The sequence below is a fragment of the Rhinatrema bivittatum genome, unplaced genomic scaffold, assembly GCF_901001135.1.
Source record: "Rhinatrema bivittatum unplaced genomic scaffold, aRhiBiv1.1, whole genome shotgun sequence".
NCBI lineage: Eukaryota > Metazoa > Chordata > Amphibia > Gymnophiona > Rhinatrematidae > Rhinatrema > Rhinatrema bivittatum.
Window position 1 is genome coordinate 63903 of NW_021820950.1, and position 22725 is coordinate 86627.

At 45.6% G+C, this 22725-nt stretch overlaps 1 protein-coding gene across 1 annotated transcript in view; it reads right to left on the bottom strand.

Moving 5' to 3' along the window:
* LOC115082324 (atrial natriuretic peptide receptor 2-like) overlaps nucleotides 1–22725 on the bottom strand; it is a 112773-nt gene that overhangs the window by 62495 nt on the left and 27553 nt on the right. Inside the window, exons 4-5 of the mRNA XM_029586557.1 lie at nucleotides 12932–13036; nucleotides 10902–10973 (exon numbers count right to left, since the gene is read on the bottom strand). Of these exons, the coding sequence (XP_029442417.1) occupies nucleotides 10902–10973; nucleotides 12932–13036 (177 nt within the window). The remainder of the gene's footprint in view (nucleotides 1–10901; nucleotides 10974–12931; nucleotides 13037–22725) is intronic.

A 22725-nucleotide genomic window follows, 5' to 3' on the forward strand; every position in this document is an offset into this window, starting at 1 on the left:
TCAGAGACTTATTGTAATTTAAAAGTGTGATCTTACATAAAATGCACACATTTACTTGTATTTAGTTTTAAACATATTGTATGGCTCTCATGGAATTACATTTTAAAATATGTGGCGTTTATGGCTCTCTCAGCCAAAAAGGTTCCTGACCCCTGGTCTATACAAATAATAAAAATAATGGCATTCAAGGTAAATCTGCTAACTTCATTAGCTATAATAACCATAATGTATTAAACTTCTGGCTTTACACAGTATCAATAACTGACGAAGGCAAAGTCTTATGTTACATTAGATTCCATAAATCGGTTTGAAAGACAGGGGGAGAGGTGAGAGGGATCAGGTAGGGATAGAAGGGAATGAGAAAATATGGGATTGCTGGGTTTAAGGGTAGAGATAAATCATTGATAGAAGGCTTGTTCAAACAACCATGTTATGAGGTTTTGTTTGAAAGTTTTGTGACAGGATTCAAGACGCAGGTCCAAAGGCATGTTGTTCCAGATTTTGATACCAGCTATTGAGAATGAGCGGTCTCTGGTGGATACATGTTTAATGTGTTTTAGAGGATGAGTAGATAGTTTCGCTTGGAGAATAGATCTGATTGGTCTGTTGGAAGTGTGAAAAATAAACTGATCAGAAAACCATTGCATCTCTTGGTTGTGAATGGATTTGTGGATGAGCGAGAGAACTTTAAATGTAATCCTGTAGGATACGGGGAGCCAATGTAGGAACATGAGTGCTGGTGTAATGTGTTCATGTCGTCGAGTGTTCATAAGTAACCGAGCAGCAGCATTCTGCAACATCTGTAAGGGTTGAATTGTGTTCTTCGGGAGACCCAGAAGTAGTGCGTTACAGTAGTCAATTTTTGGTAGGATTGTGGCTTGTAACACAGTTCGGAAGTCCTGAGAATGTAATAGTGGTTTAATCCTTTTCAGTGTATGTAACTTGAAGAAGCCACTCTTAATCGTGCTCGAGATGAAATTCTTCAGGGAGAAATGATTATCAATCATGACCCCAAGGCTGCGGACATGCTTCAGCTTAAAAACGTCAGTGGTTGATGTAGGTGATGGTGAAGAGTTAGATGTGGTGTTCTTGTGTGGTGTAATGATGAGGAATTCTGTCTTGTTGGTGTTGATTGCAAGACAGTTATCCATGAGTAGATTTTTTATTTCATCAAGAGCTGATTCCCAGGTTTTCATGGCCTTAGCGAGTGAATCGTTGATAGGAATGATTATCTGTACATCGTCGGCATATATAAAATGACGGAGATCCAGTTTCATCAGAAGTTTACAGAGTGGAGATAGATACACGTTAAACAGTGTTGAAGAGAGGGAGGACCCTGTGGAACACCTTGTGATAGGTTTCTAGGTTTTGAAGTTTGGAGTCCCATCTTGACACTATATGTCCTATCTTCCAGGAAAGATTGTATCCATGATAAAGCAGTGCCGGTGATGCCGATTTGAGATAGGAGAGCGAGAAGGGTAATGTGGTTGACAGTATCAAATGCCGAAGAAATATCAAGGAGGGCTAGAAGGTACGAGTGACCTGTGTCAAGGGATTTTAGAATGGAATCTGAGAGGGACACAAGCAGGGTTTCGGTGCTATGATTCTTCCTGAATCCGTATTGTGAAGGGAATAGTAGTTGATTTTCGTCTAGATAGTCAGTTAGTTGTTTGTTTATGACTTTTTCTAGGATTTTAGATAATAACGGGAGGTTCGATACTGGTCAATAGTTAGCCGGTTCAGAGGGGTCCAGGTCAGGTTTTTTCAGAGTAGGTTTTATTATAGCATGTTTTAGTTGCGTTGGAAAAACTCCCTCTGTAATAGACTTGTTGATAATGTTAGCAATCGCAGTGGCGATCCTAGAAGGAATGGCAAGGAGAGTTTTTGTTGGCATGATGTCAATGGGGTGTAATGCTGGTTTGAGTTTCTTTAGAATTGCTTCAATTTCAGAAGCAGTGGACGTTTCAAAGTTTGGGAGTGTGGGTGAGGTCCTTGGGGTGCTTGTAGGTGAAAGTATTTTTTGATGTGGAATAGAAAAACGAGCCATGATGTTTGAAATCTTGTCCTGGAAATAGGAGGCTAATTTCTCGCACTTATTTTCATCCTCATGTTCACGGTCAGTGTTTATTGAAGTGGAGATTAAATTAGATACGTATTGGAAGAGGGCACGTGGATTAAACTGATATTGATGAATTTTTGTTGAGTACAAGTTTTTCTTAGCTTCATCCGTTGATTTACGATACTTGTGTAGTAGTGATTTGAATTTTTGTTTCTGAATTGAATCTTGGTTTTTGAGCCATTGATTTGTATCAAGAAAGTCGGTATATATTGTATAGATATAAACCCATATACAAAAGTGGATAACTAAATAGATTCGGGATGGACTGAGAGTTCTCTGCCATTCCTGCCAGTGTTTAATAGCATCTAACATGCCTGTATGTGGGTTCCTGCCAGCCCCATCGTCAGCCAAGGAAACTCACAAGCAGACGATCAGACAGCAGGTAAGGGGGGCCTATCCAGTCTGTCCAGTCTATTCCTCTTACTGTTCCGTAGACCCCAACTGATCTCTGCTTTCCCTTCTTTTTTTCATGACTAAGCATCTGGCTGGATAAAGATTTGCAGGTAACTGGTTTGGGATATCCAGTGGTGTGGCCATGCTGCTGGTTATACTCAGGTAACTAATAGCTGCCCAGGTAACTTTATCTAGCTCTAGACCTGCTCAACAGCAGCTTCAACTTATTTATTTATTTATTTATTGAAGGCTTTTATATACCGACTTTCTTGATACAAATCAAATCAACTCTGTTTACATCGAACTAAGCAGTAACTATAAATAACCAATAAACAAGAGACAATTTAGGGAGCATAAAAGTTACATTATAACAAGGAAGCCTTAACTGGGAGTAGGAAATAAAGAGGTTGAACGAAGATAAGTACTATATACAAGGGAGGGAGGCAAGAAGCCGACCTCTTAATAGCTAGTAAGCGTGATCCAGCTGACTTGCCAGATGAAGTCTGAATATTACCACTTATCCAGCTTAAGATAGACGGATAAGTAGCCAAGGGAGTGCCCCCATCTCAGCTACTTTCTAGATGGATAACTATTTATCCACCTAATTGTCATAGACGAATATGAAAATGCTGTCACATAGCCAGATGTGTCTGAACTAATCCAGTTAAGTGGTACTGAAGAAACAAGTCTACCTCTTCTTCTAGAATTTTCTCTCCATTGAAAAATATTTTCTTTTGTACATGAAATATACTTCACAAGTATTTGAATATCCCTCCTCTCCCTTCTCCCATCTAGGGTTTATATATTTAGGTCCTTAAGTTTGATCTCAGAGGGCTTTTGTTATAACAACACAGTAACATAGTAGTGACAGCAGAAAAAGACCAAATGGTCCATCCAGTCTACCCAGCAATTTGCTTATGATAGTAACTGCCACTCCCTGCAGGTTAACCCCATGCCTACTGTTAAGGATAGTAACTGCCACTCCCTGCAGGTTAACCCCATGCCTTCTGTTAAGGATAGTAACTGCCACTCCCTGCAGGTTACTCCCATGCCTTCTGTTAAGGGTAGTAACTGCCGCTCCATGCAGGTTACTCCCATGCCTTCTGTTAAGGATAGTAATTGCCACTCCCTGCAGGTTACTCCCATGCCTTCTGTTAAGGATAGTAACTGCCACTCCCTGCAGGTTAACCCCTTGCCTACTGTTAAGGATAGTAACTGCCACTCCCTGCAGGTTAACCCCATGCCTTCTGTTAAGGATAGTAACTGCCACTCCCTGCAGGTTAACCCCATGCCTTCTGTTAAGGGTAGTAACTGCCGCTTCGTGCAGGTTACCCCCATGCCTTCTGTTAAGGGTAGTAACTGCCGCTTCGTGCAGGTTACCCCCATGCCTTCTGATAAGGGTAGTAACTGCCGCTTCGTGCAGGTTACCCCCATGCCTTCTGTTAAGGGTAGTAACTGCCGCTTCGTGCAGGTTACCCCCATGCCTTCTATTAAGGGTAGTAACTGCCGCTTCGTGCAGGTTACCCCCATGCCTTCTGTTAAGGGTAGTAACTGATACTCTGTGCAGGTTACCCCCATGCCTTCTGTTAAGGGTAGTAACTGCCGCTTCGTGCAGGTTACCCCCATGCCTTCTGTTAAGGGCAGTAACTGCCGCTTCATGCAGGTTACCCCCATGCCTTCTGTTAAGGGCAGTAACTGCTGCTCCGTGCAGGTTACCCCCATGCCTTCTGTTAAGGGTAGTAACTGCCGCTCTGTGCAGGTTACCCCATGCCTTCTGTTAAGGGCAGTAACTGCCACTCCATGCAGGTTACCCCATGCCTTCTGTTAAGGGCAGTAACTGCTGCTCCGTGCAGGTTACCCCCATGCCTTCTGTTAAGGATAGTAACTGCCACTCCCTGCAGGTTAACCCCATGCCTTCTGTTAAGGGTAGTAACTGCCGCTTCGTGCAGGTTACCCCCATGCCTTCTGTTAAGGGTAGTAACTGCCGCTTCGTGCAGGTTACCCCCATGCCTTCTGATAAGGGTAGTAACTGCCGCTTCGTGCAGGTTACCCCCATGCCTTCTGTTAAGGGTAGTAACTGCCGCTTCGTGCAGGTTACCCCCATGCCTTCTATTAAGGGTAGTAACTGCCGCTTCGTGCAGGTTACCCCCATGCCTTCTGTTAAGGGTAGTAACTGATACTCTGTGCAGGTTACCCCCATGCCTTCTGTTAAGGGTAGTAACTGCCGCTTCGTGCAGGTTACCCCATGCCTTCTGTTAAGGGCAGTAACTGCTGCTCCGTGCAGGTTACCCCCATGCCTTCTGTTAAGGGCAGTAACTGCTGCTCCGTGCAGGATACCCCCATGCCTTCTGTTAAGGGTAGTAACTGCTGCTCCATGCAGGTTACCCCCATGCCTTCTGTTAAGGGTAGTAACTGCTGCTCCATGCAGGTTACCCCCATGCCTTCTGTTAAGGGTAGTAACTGCTGCTCCATGCAGGTTACCCCCATGCCTTCTGTTAAGGGCAGTAACTGCTGCTCCATGCAGGTTACCCCATGCCTTCTGTTAAGGGCAGTAACTGCTGCTCTGTGCAGGTTACCCCCATGTTTCTGTTAAGGGTAGTAACTGCCGCTTCGTGCAGGTTACCCCTATGCCTTCTGTTAAGGGTAGTAACTGCCGCTCCGTGCAGGTTACCCCCATGCAGAAATGTTATACCATCCTTTTCTTTAAGTCTTTAGGGATCTGCAGTATTTGTTCTCTGCAATTTTGAATTAACTGTTCTCGTCTTCACCACCTCCTCTGGAAGGGCATTCCAGGCATCCACCACCCAATCTGTGAAAATATATTTCCTGATATTGGTTCTTAGTCGTCCCCCCTGGAGTTTCATATCATGACCTCTAGTTCTACTCTTTCCTTTCCGGCAGACAAGGTTTGAATTCTGTGTATTTTTTATATCTTACAGGTATCTGAAGGTCTGTATCAAATCTCCCCCTGTACCTCCTCTCCTGCAGGGTGTACATCTTCAGATCCTTCAGTTCTCTTCATAGGTTTTCTCAAACAGACTCCACACTATTTTGGTTGCCTTCCCTGTCAATGTCCTTTTTGAGATATGAGCTCCAGAACTGAACACAGTACTCCAAGGACCTGTACAAGGGCATTATCACTTCCCTTTTCCTGCTACTTATAACTCTCTCTATGCAGCCCAGCATCTTTCTGACTTTAGCTCTGCCTTCTCTCATTACTTTGCAACCTTCACAACACCAGACACAGTCACCCCAAGACTCCTCTTTTGGTCTGTGCACATTAATCTTTCACCCCCATCATATAGAGCTATTTCAGATTTCCGCACCCTAGGTGCACAGCTGTGAATGTTTTGGCATTCAATCCCAGCTGCCAAATCTTCGACCACTCTTCAGTTTTTCTCTTTTCATTCTATCAACTCCTTCAGGCATGTCCACTCTGTTGCAGATCTTAGCATCATCCGCAAAAACGCAAGCTTTTCAATTTAGCCCCTCCTCAATATCGCTCACGAAGATATTGAACAGAACTGGTCCCAAAACTGATCCTTGAGGCACTCCACTTAACACCATTCTTTCATCAGAGTGGGTTCCATTTACCATTACCCACTATCTTCTACCCTTCAGCCAGTTTGTAATCCAGGCCACCACCTTGGCACACACTCCCAAGCTTCTCATTTTATTCACAAGCCTCCTATATGGTAGAGATGTGAATCGTGTGATCGATCGTCTTAACGATCGATTTCGGCTGGGGGGGGGAGGGAATCGGATAGTCGCGGTTTTGTTTTTGTAAATATCGTGTAAATCGTAAATCGGGGGAGGGCAGGAAAACCGGCACACTAAAACATCCCTAAAACCCACCCTGACCCTTTAAAATAAATCCCCCACCCTCCCGAACCCCCCCAAAATGCCTTAAATTACCTGGGGTCCAGAGCGGGGGTCCCGGTGTGATCTTTTACTCTCGGGCCTGCGGTGCGTTGTAGAAATGGCGCCGGCGCTACCTTTGCCCTGTCATATGACAGGGCAAAGGTAGCGCCGGCGCCGTTTTGTTTTTTGTCCCCCGACATCAGGAGCGTAGGAGATCGGACCCCCGCTGGACCCCCAGGGATTTTGGCCAGCTTGGGGGGGCCTCCTGACCCCCACAAGACTTGCCAAAAGTCCAGCGGGGGTCCGGGAGCGACCTCCTGCACTCGAATCGTTTTGCCGTACGGCCGGCGCCATTTCTACAACGCTCCGCAGGCCCGAGAGTAAAAGATCACACCAGGACCCCCGCTCTGGACCCCAGGTAATTTAAGGCATTTTGGGGGGGTTCGGGAGGGTGGGGAATTTATTTTAAAGGGTCGGGGTGGGTTTTAGGGTTGTTTTAGTGTGCCGGTTTTTCCGCCCTCCCCCTTCCCCTGATTTACGATTTTTGACGATAAATCGGGGGAATTCCTATTGTATCACGCTTCTAACGATTTTTGACGATTTAAAATATATCGGACGATATTTTAAATCGTCAAAAAACGATTCACATCCCTACTATATGGGACCCTTTCAAATGCTTTGCTAAAATCCAAATAGATCACATCAAGCGCTCTTCCTCAATCCAATTTTTTAGTCACCAAAACAAAAAAATCAATCAGATTTGTTTGACAAGGCCTTCCCATAGTGAATCCATGCTTTCTCAGTTGCAGCAACCCTCCTGATTGTAGATAGTTCACTATCCTTTCCTTCAGCAGAGTCTCTATTAATTTTCTCACCACTGAAGTGAGGCTAACGGCCTATAGTTTTCAGCCTCCTCTTTTCTACCTCTCTTGTGAAGCAGGACTACCACCACTCTTCTCCAATCACTCGGCACCACTCCCGTTTCCATTGATCTATTGAACATTTCATTCTGTGGTCCCACCAGCACATCTCTGAGCTCCCTCAGTATCCTGGGATGAACCTCATCAGGCCCCATGGCTTTGTCCACTTTCAGTTTTCCTAGCTCTTCCCATCATTTTCTTTTGTAAACGGAGTTTCGTCTACCCAGTCCCCATCTACGGTCTTGTCAACCAGCAACGGTCCTTCTCCAGGGTCTTCTTTAGTGATCACTGTACTGAAGTATTGGTTTAATATTTCTGCCATTTCTTTGTCATTCTCCACACATTGCTCCTCATCACCTTTCAATTTCACTATACCACCGGGCATTCCTTCTTTCTTTGATATATCCAAAAAATATTTTGTCACCTTGCTTTTCCTCTTTGGCAATCCTTTCGTCCACTTGACCTTCTGATTTCCTAATTTCTTTCTTTGTCTCCTTCAGTTTCCTATGTTCCTCTTTTTGGGATCCTTTATACTTCTAAGTGCTGTTCTTTTTGCTTTATTTTTTTAGCCACCTACTTTGAGAACCAGATCGGTTTCTTTTTCCTCTTACTTTTGTTTACTTTTCTAATATATAGATTTGTTGCCTTTGTAATAGCTCTTTTTAATTTGCCCTCTGTTGTTCCACCTCATCCATTGTCTCCTAGTCTTCTTCCTCCAGGAACATCCCCATTTCAACAAAGTCCATGTTTTTGAAACTCGAATTTTTGTGCGACTTTCTCATTTCTTATTGTCAATATCAAACCATACCATCTGATAATCACTGGAGTTCCGATGGACACCTACTTGGACATTAGAAATATTATTCCCATTTTTGAGCACCAGATCAAGTATCACACCCTCCCTTGTGGGTTCCATTACCATTTGCTTGAGTAGAGCTCCTTGAAGGGCATCCACTATCTCTCTACTTTTTGTAGATTCTGCAGAAGTGATACTCCAATCTACATCCAGCAGATTACAATCTCCTTCCTTCCCACTTTTTGGATATCTTAAACCAGATCTCTATCCAGCTCTTCTATCTGAATTGGAGGCCTGAAGACCGCATTAATGTAAATGGAAGCACCATCTTCTTTTTTTAGGACAGCCCATAATGCTTCTTCCCTACCCCATGTCCCTTGCATTTCAGTTAGTTGGATATTGTTTTCGACATAAAGCGCAACTCCTCCTCCTTTTCTGTCCTCTCTATCCTTCCTTAATAAGTTATAGCCTGGGATGACCATATCCTAATCATGAGACTCCATGAACCATGTCTCTGTAACAGCAACGATGTCCAAGTCTGCTTCCACCATTAGAGCTACACAATTTTGGTAGGTGTTCTCTGAATTGCCTCTACACTTATCTTTATCCTTGTGGAAGAAAACACTTCAGAAGTGACACAGAACTCTAGGTAAGGTCTTACCAGTGACCCATTCAGGGCATTATCACCTCATTTTTCTGTTGGCCATACCTCTTTCTATGTATTCAGGTATCACTTTGGCTTTGGCCATTGCCTTATCACACTGTTTTACTACCTTGTGACCATCAGACACTATCACCCCGAGATCACTCTCCTCAATGATGGGATTTTTGCCAGCAAACCTCCAGGTTGCATTGTTAGAAATGTTCCCCATTCCATATGCAGGACCCCAGAGGCAGGATGAGCTCCAGAATCTCATTGCATGGATGAGATGACGGTGAGAAGAAGGTTTTAGATTTGACAGGAATTAGGGAACATTGAGACTCCGGAGCTCATCCTGCGCAAGGAACAGGAAGCATTTCTGAGAATGCCACCCTGGAGGTCCTGCATTTCAGCTTTCTACCTAAATTTGGCTTCCAGAACCTCCCTCCCACATTTTCCTATGTCATTGGTGCCTACATGTACCACGACAGCCGGCTCCTCCCCAGCACTGTCTAAAATCCTATCTAGGTGACGTGTGAGGTCCGCCACCTTCGCACCAGGTAGGCATGTTACCAGGCGATCTTCACGCCCACCAGCGACCCCAGCTATCTACATTCCTAATAATCGAATCACCAACTATGACGGCCGACCTAACCCTTCCCTCCTGGGCAGTAGGCCTTGGGGAGATATCCTCAGTGCGAAAGGACAATGCATCACCTGGAGAGCAGGTCCTTGCTACAGGATCCTTTCCTGCTGCACCTGGTTGGTGCTCTCCCATCATGAGACCTTCTTCCTCCAAGGCAGCACCAGGGCTGCCAGTCTGAAGTTGGAACTTGACTACTATGTCCCTGAAGGTCTCATCTATATACCTCTCTGTCTGCCTCAGCTCCTCCAGGTCTGCCACTCTAGCCTTCTGAGATTGGACTCATTCTCTGAGAGACAGGAGCTCTTTGCACCAGGTGCACAGAAACATCTCACCAAAAGGCAGATAATCGTACAAGTGGGTGCAAAAGACTAGATGGTCCCCAAATTGTTGCTGGACGATTATCTGCATCCTCATTTTATTAAGTTGCTATAGTTTTAAAGCTGATTAAGCAGTATATATGTCTCTCAATTTAAGGAGTTTTAAATTATTTGGTGTCTTTTAAAATCTAACAGGTAAATTTTCAAAGGAGTTACACGTGTGAATGTAACATACTTTCATAGCAATTTTCAAAAGCCTTTGTAAAGTGAACTTATGTGAGTAATTCCTAGGGACAATTCAATGGTATATTATAGCAATTTTCAAAAGCCCACTTGCACAAATATAAACCCATTTTTAAGCACAGAAATGCTTTTGAATATTTGCAGGAGCTACACTACCAATGAGATACTGGACAAGACTGCACCTCCTGCCATTCCTCACTACAGAATGCTACAGTATGTACTCAGGGCCTACAGCTGCCGGTTGATGTTCACTGGGTTTAAAGGTTGAATGAATGCACCTGCAACATTCAACTTGAAACCACTTTCATGTGCTCGTGATGCTGCTCTCGGTGGAGTACAGAACGTCTGTGCACCAAGAGTGCGAGCATTATTCCACTGCAACTCGGGTGCCCGCCTTCCCCAATCCGATGCTGGGCAGATAAAACATTCCGACCCTCCAACCTTCTCAGTTCCTGGCACTGACGGACTTCCAGTCCAAACCATATGAGCCACACATTTATAAATAGAAGAGGTGGGGTGCAACTGTCTAAAATAAATCCATGACACAAGGATCCCCAACAGCAAAGCTACAGACACCCGGACCCAGAGACAAACTCACAGCTGAGTGCACCTGTCAGGACTCCACTAATCTTGTCCCCTGGGGAAAGCTAGAATCCTCCTATTCCTAAAGCTCAATGAATGCGAGCACAAAGCTTACCTCCCCAGTGCTGGTGTGACCCCAGCCCCAGCACTGCCTCCTTACACCAGAGCTCCAGCTCCACCTTCTAATCCTGGAGCTATGATACGAGCTTTGCCTCCTAATCCCTAGCTCCAGCGCCTTACCCCAGAGCTCTGGCATCGCCCCCTGACCCTAGTGACAAAGCTATCATTTCCCTAGGCTGTTATCTGTGGGACAGCAGCATCCCAGCTTCCCATCACAAGTCTCTTGGGGAGGGGGGGTGAGATCATAAATCCCCACCCAATTACCTTCACAATGTCATTAATGAGGGAATACCGAAACATCCAGTCCAGGTTAATGCTGTCGTTCTCCAGGATATCCTACGTGGAAAAGATGGAAAAGGAAAGTCAAGCTTCTGCGTGCAATTCAGGCTTCCCCTACTCGCCTACAATTCCTCACTGCCATTCCTCTCTGCGGGACCTCTGCCTCTCTTTTCTATGACCTACTTCTCGCCTTGCTGCACCGTGCACGCGCCTGGAATAAAGCTCCTGATTTGGGACCCTCGTGCTCCCTTTCTGACCACATCCACATCTCACCTTTCCGAGGCTCCTTTGAAAATCGTAACACCTGCTCCTGTGCCTGACCACAGCCTTGGTGATTTTAAACCTGTTCTCTCTAACAAACACATTTCATGAAGCCTCTTACTTGTCTTCTCTATATATTTTCAGATAATCTCTGCTCCGTGGAGCTTGTGTGTAGCTGAACAACACTAGCACTATGCAAATTGATCAGTATCAGAAATAGCTTTATATCCATGACTGCAGGGTGATCTCAGGGCTAGGCCTCTGTATACCAGAGCATGCTGGAGTGTTTTAGGATTGCCAGCTGGCTCCAGGCAATAGGGAACTGGCTAATCAGGTCCCAGTCCCACTGCATAAAGGGACTTGCACTTCTGACTGTCCCAGTGATATCCCTTAGAAAATAGAAAAATGCCTTCACCTTGATTATCCTTTCCTTTCCTTTCTTCTTCTTTACTGCCTCCTCATTTGACGGGGTGAAGTTAAAGGCCCTAATAGACCACTCAAACCACTGTGGTTCTTATTGAGTGCTTCTAGTGTGATCTCTGTGGGATGTTGAGACCTGAAATGTTTTGTTTGCCTTTAAGAATGAGGAAGCCTAATGTGGAAGCCTTTGGTGGCCTCCCATGCTCAACTTATTTTTGCCTTCAAAGAGGTCCCTAAGAAAATCAGAACAACAACTCTCTGCATGCAACGGCTTAGCCTGTTCATTATGACATGGAAATGACAAATGAGTGGGAAACACCCCAAAAGGAGCCCAATTTACCAAACAGCTGCTTTGGGGTTTTATAAGTCAGATTCAGGTTGGCCAGGTTTGGCATGGTATAAGTATTGTGTTGCTGTTTCTCTTAAGACAGAGAACCTGATGGTATCCATACACCAGTGCATGCTGGGTAATCTCATAACAAGGCACCCACAGATGCAAGCATGCTATGTAATCTCAGAGCAAGCTATTTGTACACCAGTGCATGATGGGCAGAATGAGAACTAGGCATCCATATACCAGAGGATGCTGGGTAATTTGAGAGATAAGCAACCACACACCAGTACATGCTGGATAATATCAGATCACGACAGCTGTACACCAATGCATGCAGGGTAATATCAGAACAAGGCAGCCGTATACCAGTGCATGCTGGGTAATCTCATAACAAGGCACCCACAGATGCAAACATGCTATGTAGTCTCAGAGCCCAAGCTATTTGTACACCAGTGCATGATGGGCAGAATGAGAACTAGGCATCCATATACCAGAGGATGCTGGGTAATCTGAGAGATAAGCAATCACACACCAGTACATGCTGGATAATATCAGAGCACGACGGCTGTACACCAATGCATGCAGGGTAATATCAGAACAAGGCAGCCATATACCACTGCATGCTGGGTAATCTCATAGCTAGGCAACCACATAACCCATTAATGGTTGCTTTCTGAGGCTTTTATGCACTCAGAACCTTAATCTAGGATCTGGTTATAATTTTTTGCTTTTCTATCTGGGGTACAATTCCATGCCACTGGTTATTTTGAATGGACTCTGTCACCCAACGAAAAAGAGTATTCTAAACCCATGAGCTGCTATCACTTCTGTAACATCTCTGCTTACTCAGAATGTAACACAGAGCTTTATTCACAAATTATAAATCTAGAGCCCCATAGGTCCTTTTCTCCCCCTCCCCAGGAAAACTACACTGTGATACCCCTAAGGTAACATCCCCTCTGATCAGTTATTGTGACTGCTGTGTGCAGAGAAACCCCACCTGTAAGCTTCCACGGGGACAGTACTCCGTCACAATGCAGATGTTCGGGGGATCGATACAGGCTCCAATAAACCTGGTGAGGTGGTTAAACTGTACGTCCCGCATCTATACAAAGAGAAGGAGAATAAACTTTGCTGTCATGCTCTGAAATTCATGTTATCGTAGTGATACACACCTGCTTTTAATGGGGAATGCACAGATTTTCTGGCATTTTGCACAGAGGAGGCTTGACTGTGCAGGACTGTGCTCCATTTTAATCCCACTGTAAATCCTTTTGCCAGGCAATACTGCATCACTCTATTTATTTATTTATTTGCAGTGTCTTATTTTCCGCAGACTCCAGAACAGGACTGTTCATTACAGATTCCAATAAAAAATCATATCCAGGTATGAACATGACAAAGCTAAAGATAAATAAAACATTGGCGAGATACATCACATTTTAAGCTCTACACTTCTCAAGTTGTCGATCTAAAAGCTCAGCCTTAAATCTATTCCTAAAACGTAAATAATTTGCATTTACCCTAATATATTGATTCCATAATACTGGATCTGTATTTGGATTTTCAGAAGGCGTTTGACAAAGTCCCTCATGAGAGGCTTCTAAGAAAACTAAAATGTCATGGGATAGGAGGCGATATCCTTTCGTGGATTACAAACTGGTTAAAAAGACAGGAAACAGAGTAGGATTAAATAGACAATTTTCTCAGTGGAAAAGGGTAAACAGTGGAGTGCCTCAGGGATCTGTACTTGGACCGGTGCTTTTCAATATATTTATAAATGATCCGGAAAGGAATACGATGAGTGAGGTTATTAAATTTGCAGATGATACAAAATTATTCAGAGAAGTTAAATCACAAGCAGATTGTGATAAATTGCAGGAGGACATTGTGAGACTGGAAAATTGGACATCCAAATGGCAGATAAAATTTAATGTGGATAAGTGCAAGGTGATGCATATAGGGAAAAATAACCTATGCTATAGTTACACGATGTTAGGTTCCATATTAGGAGCTACGACCCAGGAAAGAGATCTAGTGGATAATACTTTAAAATCGTCGGTTCAGTGTGCTGCAGCAGTCAAAAAACCAAACAAAATGTTAGGAATTATTAGGAAGGGAATGGTGAATAAAACAGAAAATGTCATAATGCCTCTGTATCCCTCCATGGTGACACCGCACCTTGAATACTATGTACAAGTCTGGTCGCTGCATCTCAAAAAAGATATTGATGCAATGGAGAAGGTACAGAAAAGGGTGACCAAAATGATAAAGGGGATGGAACAGCTCCCCTATGAGCAAAGACTAAAGAGTTTAGGACTGTTCAGCTTGGAGAAGAGACGGCTGAGGGGGGATATGATAGAGGTCTTTAAGATCATGAGAGGTCTTGAAGAGTAGATGTGAATCAATTATTTACACTTTCGGATAATAGAAGGGCTAGGGGGCACTCCATGAAGTTAGAATGTAGCACATTTAAAATTAATTGGAGAAAGTTCTTTTTCACTCAACGCACAATTAAACTCTAGAATTTGTTGTCAGGGGATGTGGTTAGTGCAGTTAGTATAGCTGGTTTAAAAATGTTTGGATAAGTTCTTGAAGGAGGAGTCCAATTCCTGCTATTAATCAAGTTGACTTAAAAAATAGCCACTGCTCTTACTAGCATCAGTAGGATGGGATATACTTAGTGTTTGGGTACTTGCCAGTTACTTATAGCCTGGATTGGCCACTGTTGGAAACAGGATGCTGGGCTTGATGGACCTTTGGTCTGACTTAGTATGCCATGTTCTTATGTTCTTTGTCCTGTAATTTATAATTTGTAGACGTTGGTGGGAAGCGTCGGGAAAAGAATGGACAGGGGTGTAAGATCTTTGAATCACCGGTCTGGCTTAGCACGGCCCCTACACCTACATCAGAGGCATCGACTTCCACAGTGAAGGGTCGAGTAGGGTCCGGATGGCGGAGACATGGTTTGCTTTGAAAGGCATCTTAACTTCTGGAACGCAGTCACAGCTTCCATAGACCAAGTAGCAGCGTTGGCTCCCGTCTTAGTCTTGCTGTTAATGGAACAGTCAACGAAGAGTAATTTTTAATAATGGTCCGGTAGTAATTGGTAAATCCCAAAAATCATCTTAGAGCTTTTAGGCCTGTGGGTTGTGGCCATTTTTGAATACTCTCAAGCTTCTGAGGGTCCATTTGGAAACTGTTGTTTGAGACAATGTAACCTAAAAAGGGCACGGATTCTTTATGAAATTCACATTTAGACAATTTGGCATACAAGCGGTTCTCGCGAAGTCTCTGCAGAACTCTTTTGACATCTTCCTGATGGGATTGCAAGTCCTGAGAAAATATCAAAATGTCGTCTAAGTAGACAATGACACATTGGTAGAGTAAATCATGCAGAATATCGTTCATCATGTTTTGGAAGACAGCCGGGGCGTTGCACAAACTGAAGAGCATCACCAGGTATTCAAAGTGTCCATCCCGGGTATTAAAAGCTGTCTTCCATTCATCGCCAGAGCAGTTGCGAACTAAATTATACGCTCCTTTAAGGTCAAGCTTGGAGAATATCTTGGCTCCCTGTAATCTATCAAATAGCTCCGAGATGAGTGGTAAAGGGTAGTGGTCCTTTATGGTGATCTCATTCAGACCTCTGTAGTCAATGCATGGACGTAATGTTCCGTCCTTTTTCCCCACGAAGAAAAATCCTGCGCCGGCACGAGACTTAGAAGGTCTTATGAAGCCTTTCTGGAGATTCTCCTGGATGTACTCTGACATCACCTTATTCTCCACTACGGAGAGGGGGTAGACCCTTCCTTTGGGTGGTTCCATATTTGGCTTCAAATTAATTGCGCAGTCGTATGATCTGTGTGGAGGTAACACATCAGCAGCTTCTTTTGAGAATACATCTTGGTAAGATGCATATTGAGGCGGCAACCCAGGCAACAACAGGGTAGTTGGCATGCATGGTATTGGAGAGACTTCCATTAAGCATTTGCCATGACAGTCTGGACCCCAACGTGAAAGCTCCAAAGTGGTCCAGTTGAATTGTGGCATGTGTTTCTGCAGCCATGGTAGCCCAAGTACCAAAGGGTGCATGGCCTTCTCTAGCACAAAGAAGGAAATAGTCTCTGTATGAAGAGCACCAGTACGCAAGCTCACTGATTCTGTAAGCAAGGTTACTTCACCCGGTAAGGGTTCTCCATGATTCAGGACAATAGTAATGGAGGCGTCATAGTAGTGGTAGGGATCCGCAAATGTTCCACTAGACATTTCAAAATGAAATTTCCCCCTGCCCCAGAATCTACAAAGGCAAGGGTCTGATATTACAAAGGCCCGCAGATTAAAGATACTGGAAGAGAGAGTGGAGGAGAGGGTGCAGTTAGACCTAAGAAGAGTCCTCCCACAGGACTTAGGTCTGCCAGTTTCCCGGACATATAGGGCATGTTTGTACAGCATGACCAGCTTGTCCACAATACATGCATAGTCCCAACCTCTTTCGGACTCGTCTCTCTTTAGAAGTCAAATGACTGCGGCCCAATTGCATTGGTTCTTCTTCGCTAGCAGCAGGACCTGGAAGTGTAGGCTTGGGTACAGACTTGACACGAATCTCTCCGTGGGGTGGTCTTCTGGGACTCTTGACCTCTTGAACTTTGTCGCAAATTCGGCGATCAATCTTTGCTGCCAACTTCATAAGTTCCGCTAAGGTCTCGGGCATCTCACGAGTCACCAGTTCATCTTTCAACCGGGAGTTCAGGCCCTCAAAGAATAGGGTCTTCAGGCACCTAGGGTCCCAATGTAATTCAGAAGCCAACGTCTTGAATTCAATGCGAAGTCTGGTAAAGGTTTGTTGCCTTGTTTTAGATGAACCAAAGCTGATCCTGCTATTGAGTACCGGGCAAGGTCATCATATACTGACTTAAACAGTTCAAGAAACCCAGCAAGATCATTCAGGATAGGGTAATTGAGCTCCCACAGCGGTGAGGCCCAAGCCAGTGCTCTTCCATCCAGAAATGAAAGGATATAGGTGGTCTTGGCAAACGCTGTAGGGAAATGGTTAGGTTGCAGAGAAAAGTGCATACAACATTGATTAATAAATCCTCTACACTTCCAAACTTCACACGCGAAGCATGTCGGAGCAGATAGAGGCACTGTAGATTTGACCGTCACTTCTGGCGGTGTAACTTCTTTACCTGCGGCAGCTGGTGCATTCATCTGTGTGTGTAGCTGATTAAAGGCAACAGTCAAGTTGTCTAACAAATTCTGTTGTTCGGAGATTCACTGGGCCAGGCCCAGAATGGCCTGCAAAGCGGTGAAGTTTTGGAGTGGATTCTTGGGTATTGCAGTGATGGCCACTCCCACGGGGAGGAGCCCCGTGAGGAACCGCAGTACTAGGCTAGACTCTATACTCGCAGACACAGAGAACTTGTATTTATTGTACAGCTCGACGGTACTGCCCAGGGATTGGGCAGCAGTGAAGGTAGCCCAAAGAAGTAGTCCAGGGTTCCTCAGCAGAGGAGACCAGTCTCACACTCGAGTAGATGATAGGCAGCGAGGCATAGCAGAGACAGGTCCTGGATGTGGGCACAGAGCGCTGAAGCTGAAGAGGAGACAGACTGAAAGGGTTAGTACTCACTGAAGCAGACAGCTGTATAGTTGAAGGTCTTGGCAGGCAGAAGTTGTTCAGTGGCAGGCACCAGATTAGGGAGAGCAGGCCCCCAAGGAGCTGGTACCCAGGTTAGAGAAGAATTACCCCGAAGGGCAGAGAGAGCTTCTTGCGGCAGCTGGGAAGCAGCAGAGCAGCTTAGACCGGAGGCAATCCAATCCTTGCTAACTTAGTTTGTTAGCAAACGAAGGGCAGGCTAAATACCAGGATGTGAATATGTCACACAGAGGGGATGCCCCCGAGGTTCCCGCCATGACGTGGATAAAGACGTGGGTGGCGTGCGTGCGCGCACCCTAGGAGGCCCTCAGGAAAATCATGGCGAACACCGTCGCCGTTGCCGATCCGGGGACACCAGAGAGAGCGGCATGAAGACGCGGCAACAGTCATCTTCCCAAGTCTTGAGGAGAGAGAAGGAAGAAAGGTGAGGCACAGAGGTCAACACCATCTGAAACCGAAGGATGCAACAATTGCCTCACTCCAAGCCCAGACCTCTGCATTGCCTGACTATGCCGTTGCCTCTCTCCAAGCCTGGATCTCCGCTTTGCCTGACCACATCGCTGACTCTCTCCAAGCCCAGACCTCTGTATTGCCTGACTACGCCATTGCCTCACCTCGCCGTTGCCTGTCTCCTAGCCTGGACCTCTGCATTGCCTGACTACGCCGTTGACGCTCTCTTTGTCCTGACCTCAGCCTATCTTGCCACTGCTTCTCGATTGCTGCCAACCCTGACTCTAGCATGCCTACTATGCTCCATCAGTCTACGACCTGGACTTGGCTTATTCAGGCTTCGGCCTGTTCTTGCTCAGGTGCCTCCTGTCTGACTCTGTTCCTATTGGCGCCCGGGTCTCCAGGACTCCGCCTCGTCCAGCACAGACTTCTTCTCATCCTTGTTGCTGCCTCTGGGCTGACCCTTCGATCCATCCATCCACGACGACATTCGGAGGCCCACCTAAGCCCAGCCGGCCCCAGTACCCAAAGGCTCAACCCGCGTGGAATGAGGGCTGGTATTGGTGAAGCGCCAGTCGGCCTCCGTCCTTCAGCCCACTCTGCCTGCCGACGGTGGGGACCCATAGGATTCCTTCTACGGGTAGCGTCAACCCCAACCTCAGCCCAGGGGTCCACCTCTAGCGCAACATCTACATCATATATCTCATTTTTCAGGTGCCGCACCATTCTTAGCTTAAAAAAAGCAAACTTCACCCCCCCCCCCTCCCAATATTGGATTCTAAACTGTTTGGTATCAAGAAATACGCCAAGATTTCCAGCTTCAGGCACAATAGGAATATTACGATTATCAGTCTTGAAATGAGGTGTATTGACTACAAGATCACATCTAGCAAGATGCAACAAAACCTATTGTTTGTCAACTACCCCTTCATGCTAGCGAGCCAGTACCCCAAATGTTCCATGGGCACACTACCATCTGGATTACAACGGATATAAAACTGTGTATCGTCGGCAACTCCTGTTAAAATATTCCCCAGGGGTCATATATTAAATAGTGCCGATGATTATGCAGACCCTTGGGGCAATCCTAAACTTACTGAGCACTTTTCTGCTATTCCCACCTGAAAAGTAAGAGGTGAACCAAGCAGGCATAGTGGAACTTAGTCCTACTGCTTGCAAACAGCGCAATAAAATGTTATGATTTACTGTGCCGAATGATGCTGGGGGCCCATCATCTATTTCCCACCTGCTAAATACAAAAGTGGCTAGTCCAGAATTCACACTTTCCTAAAACCAGACTGATAATTATCAAGTACCCCATTATCCCTCAGCTAATCTTCCAGCTGTGCCAGTTCCCAAATTTCTACTGTTACTAACATTTCTGTGCACCACTCAACATGTGCAGCAGTGTACAAACAACACACAAGAGACATTCCCAGCTCTATAGAGCTCACATTCTAATCAAGACAAATAAACAGCTCGACAGCCAATTAATAAAATTAGTTAATGAGCCTGAAGGCAGACTAACAGGCTTAAAATGTAAAAGCAGCCTCAAAAAGGTGGGTTTTCAGATGGGATTTAAACAAGGTGTGTGAGGGAGCATGAGGCACCAGCTCAGGAAGTCAGGTGGAAAGCACGGTCTGGAATTGTTGGTAGAGGAGAAGGGCACAGATAGGAGTGGAATGCACAAGGAAGAGGGTAGAGAGAGATAAAAGAGGAAAGTGAGGAGCTGCAGAGTGAAGGTACTTGTAGGTAAGTAAGAGGAGCTTGAACTGTATGTGACAGAAGACAGGGAGCCACTGCAGTCACTTCAGAAGAGGGGTTATGTGAGCATAGGGGCTGTGATGAAAGATAAGTCGTGCAGCTGAATTTAGGACAGATTGCAGGGAGAGAGATGGATCACTGGGAGACCTGTGAGGAGCAGGATGTAATAGTGTAAGAGGAGGAGATGAGAGAGAGGAAAGGGTTCTGGTATGGGTGCAGTGACTTTGGTGAAAGATAAGTCGTGCAGCTGAATTTAGGACAGATTGCAGGGAGAGAGATGGATCACTGGGAGACCTGTGAGGAGCAGGATGTAATAGTGTAAGCAGGAGGAGATGAGAGAGAGGAAAGGGTTCTGGTATGGGTGCAGTGACTTTGGTGAAAGATAAGTCGTGCAGCTGAATTTAGGACAGATTGCAGGGAGAGAGATGGATCACTGGGAGACCTGTGAGGAGCAGGATGTAATAGTGTAAGCAGGAGGAGATGAGAGAGAGGAAAGGGTTCTGGTATGGGTGCAGTGACTTTGGTGAAAGATAAGTCGTGCAGCTGAATTTAGGACAGATTGCAGGGAGAGAGATGGATCACTGGGAGACCTGTGAGGAGCAGGGTGTAATAGTGTAAGATGGGGAGATGAGAGAGTGGAAAGGGTTCTGGTATGGGTGCAGTGACTTTGGTGAAAGATAAGTCGTGCAGCTGAATTTAGGACAGATTGCAGGGAGAGAGATGGATCACTGGGAGACCTGTGAGGAGCAGGATGTAATAGTGTAAGAGGAGGAGATGAGAGAGAGGAAAGGGTTCTGGTATGGGTGCAGTGACTTTGGTGAAAGATAAGTCATGCAGCTGAATTTAGGACAGATTGCAGGGAGAGAGATGGATCACTGGGAGACCTGTGAGGAGCAGGGTTTAATAGTGTAAGCAGGAGGAGGTGAGAGAGAGGAAAGGGTTCTGGTATGGGTGCAGTGACTTTGGTGAAAGATAATTCATGCAGCTGAATTTAGGACAGATTGCAGGGAGAGAGATGGATCACTGGGAGACTTGTGAGGAGCAGGATGTAATAGTGTAAGCAGGAGGAGATGAGAGAGAGGAAAGGGTTCTGGTATGGGTGCAGTGACTTTGGTGAAAGATAAGTCCTGCAGCTGAATTTAGGACAGATTGCAGGGAGAGAGATGGATCACTGGGAGACCTGTGAGGAGCAGGATGTAATAGTGTAAGAGGAGGAGATGAGAGAGAGGAAAGGGTTCTGGTATGGGTGCAGTGACTTTGGTGAAAGATAAGCCATGCAGCTGAATTTAGGACAGATTGCAGGGAGAGAGATGGATCACTGGGAGACCTGTGAGGGGCCGGATGTAATAGTGTAAGAGGGAGGAGATGAGAGAGAGGAAAGGGTTCTGGTATGGGTGCAGTGACTTTGGTGAAAGATAAGTCATGCAGCTGAATTTAGGACAGATTGCAGGGAGAGAGATGGATCACTGGGAGACCTGTGAGGAGCAGGATGTAATAGTGTAAGCAGGAGGAGTTGAGAGAGAGGAAAGGGTTCTGGTATGGGTGCAGTGACTTTGGTGAAAGATAAGTCGTGCAGCTGAATTTAGGACAGATTGCAGGGAGAGAGATGGATCACTGGGATTCCTGTGAGGAGCAGGATGTAATAGTGTAAGCAGGAGGAGATGAGAGAGAGAGGAAAGAGTTCTGGTATGGGTGCAGTGACTTTGGGGAAAGATAAGTCGTGCAGCTGAATTTAGGACAGATTGCAGGGAGGGAGATGGATCACTGGGAGACCTGTGAGGAGCAGGGTGTAATAGTGTAAGCAGGAGGAGATGAGAGAGTGGAAAGGGTTCTGGTATGGGTGCAGTGACTTTGGTGAAAGATAAGTCACGCAGCTGAATTTAGGACAGATTGCAGGGAGAGAGATGGATCACTGGGAGACCTGTGAGGAGCAGGATGTAATAGTGTAAGCAGGAGGAGATGAGAGAGAGGAAAGGGTTCTGGTATGGGTGCAGTGACTTTGGTGAAAGATAAGTCGTGCAGCTGAATTTAGGACAGATTGCAGGGAGAGAGATGGATCACTGGGAGACCTGTGAGGAGCAGGATGTAATAGTGTAAGCAGGAGGAGATGAGAGAGAGGAAAGGGTTCTGGTATGGCTGCAGTGACTTTGGTGAAAGATAAGTCATGCAGCTGAATTTAGGACAGATTGCAAGGAGAGAGATGGATCACTGGGAGACCTGTGAGGAACAGGATGTAATAGTGAAGCAGGAGGAGATGAGAGAGAGGAAAGGGTTCTGGTATGGGTGTAGTGACTTTGGTGAAAGATAAGTCACGCAGCTGAATTTAGGACAGATTGCAGGGAGAGAGATGGATCACTGGGAGACCTGTGAGGAGCAGGGTGTAATAGTGTAAGCAGGAGGAGATGAGAGAGAGGAAAGGGTTCTGGTATGGATGCAGTGACTTTGGTGAAAGATAAGTCATGCAGCTGAATTTAGGACAGATTGCAGGGAGAGAGATGGATCACTGGGAGACCTGTGAGGAGCAGGGTGTAATAGTGTAAGCAGGAGGAGATGAGAGAGAGGAAAGGGTTCTGGTATGGGTGCAGTGACTTTGGTGAAAGATAAGTCATGCAGCTGAATTTAGGACAGATTGCAGGGAGAGAGATGGAGCACTGGGAGACCTGTGAGGAGCAGGATGTAATAGTGTAAGCAGGAGGAGATGAGAGAGAGGAATGGGTTCTGGTATGGGTGCAGTGACTTTGGTGAAAGATAAGTCATGCAGCTGAATTTAGGACAGATTGTAGGGAGAGAGAAGGATCATTGGGAGACCTGTGAGGAGCAGGATGTAATAGTGTAAGAGGAGGAGATGAGAGAGTGGAAAGGGTTCTGGTATGGGTGCAGTGACTTTGGTGAAAGATAAGTCGTGCAGCTGAATTTAGGAC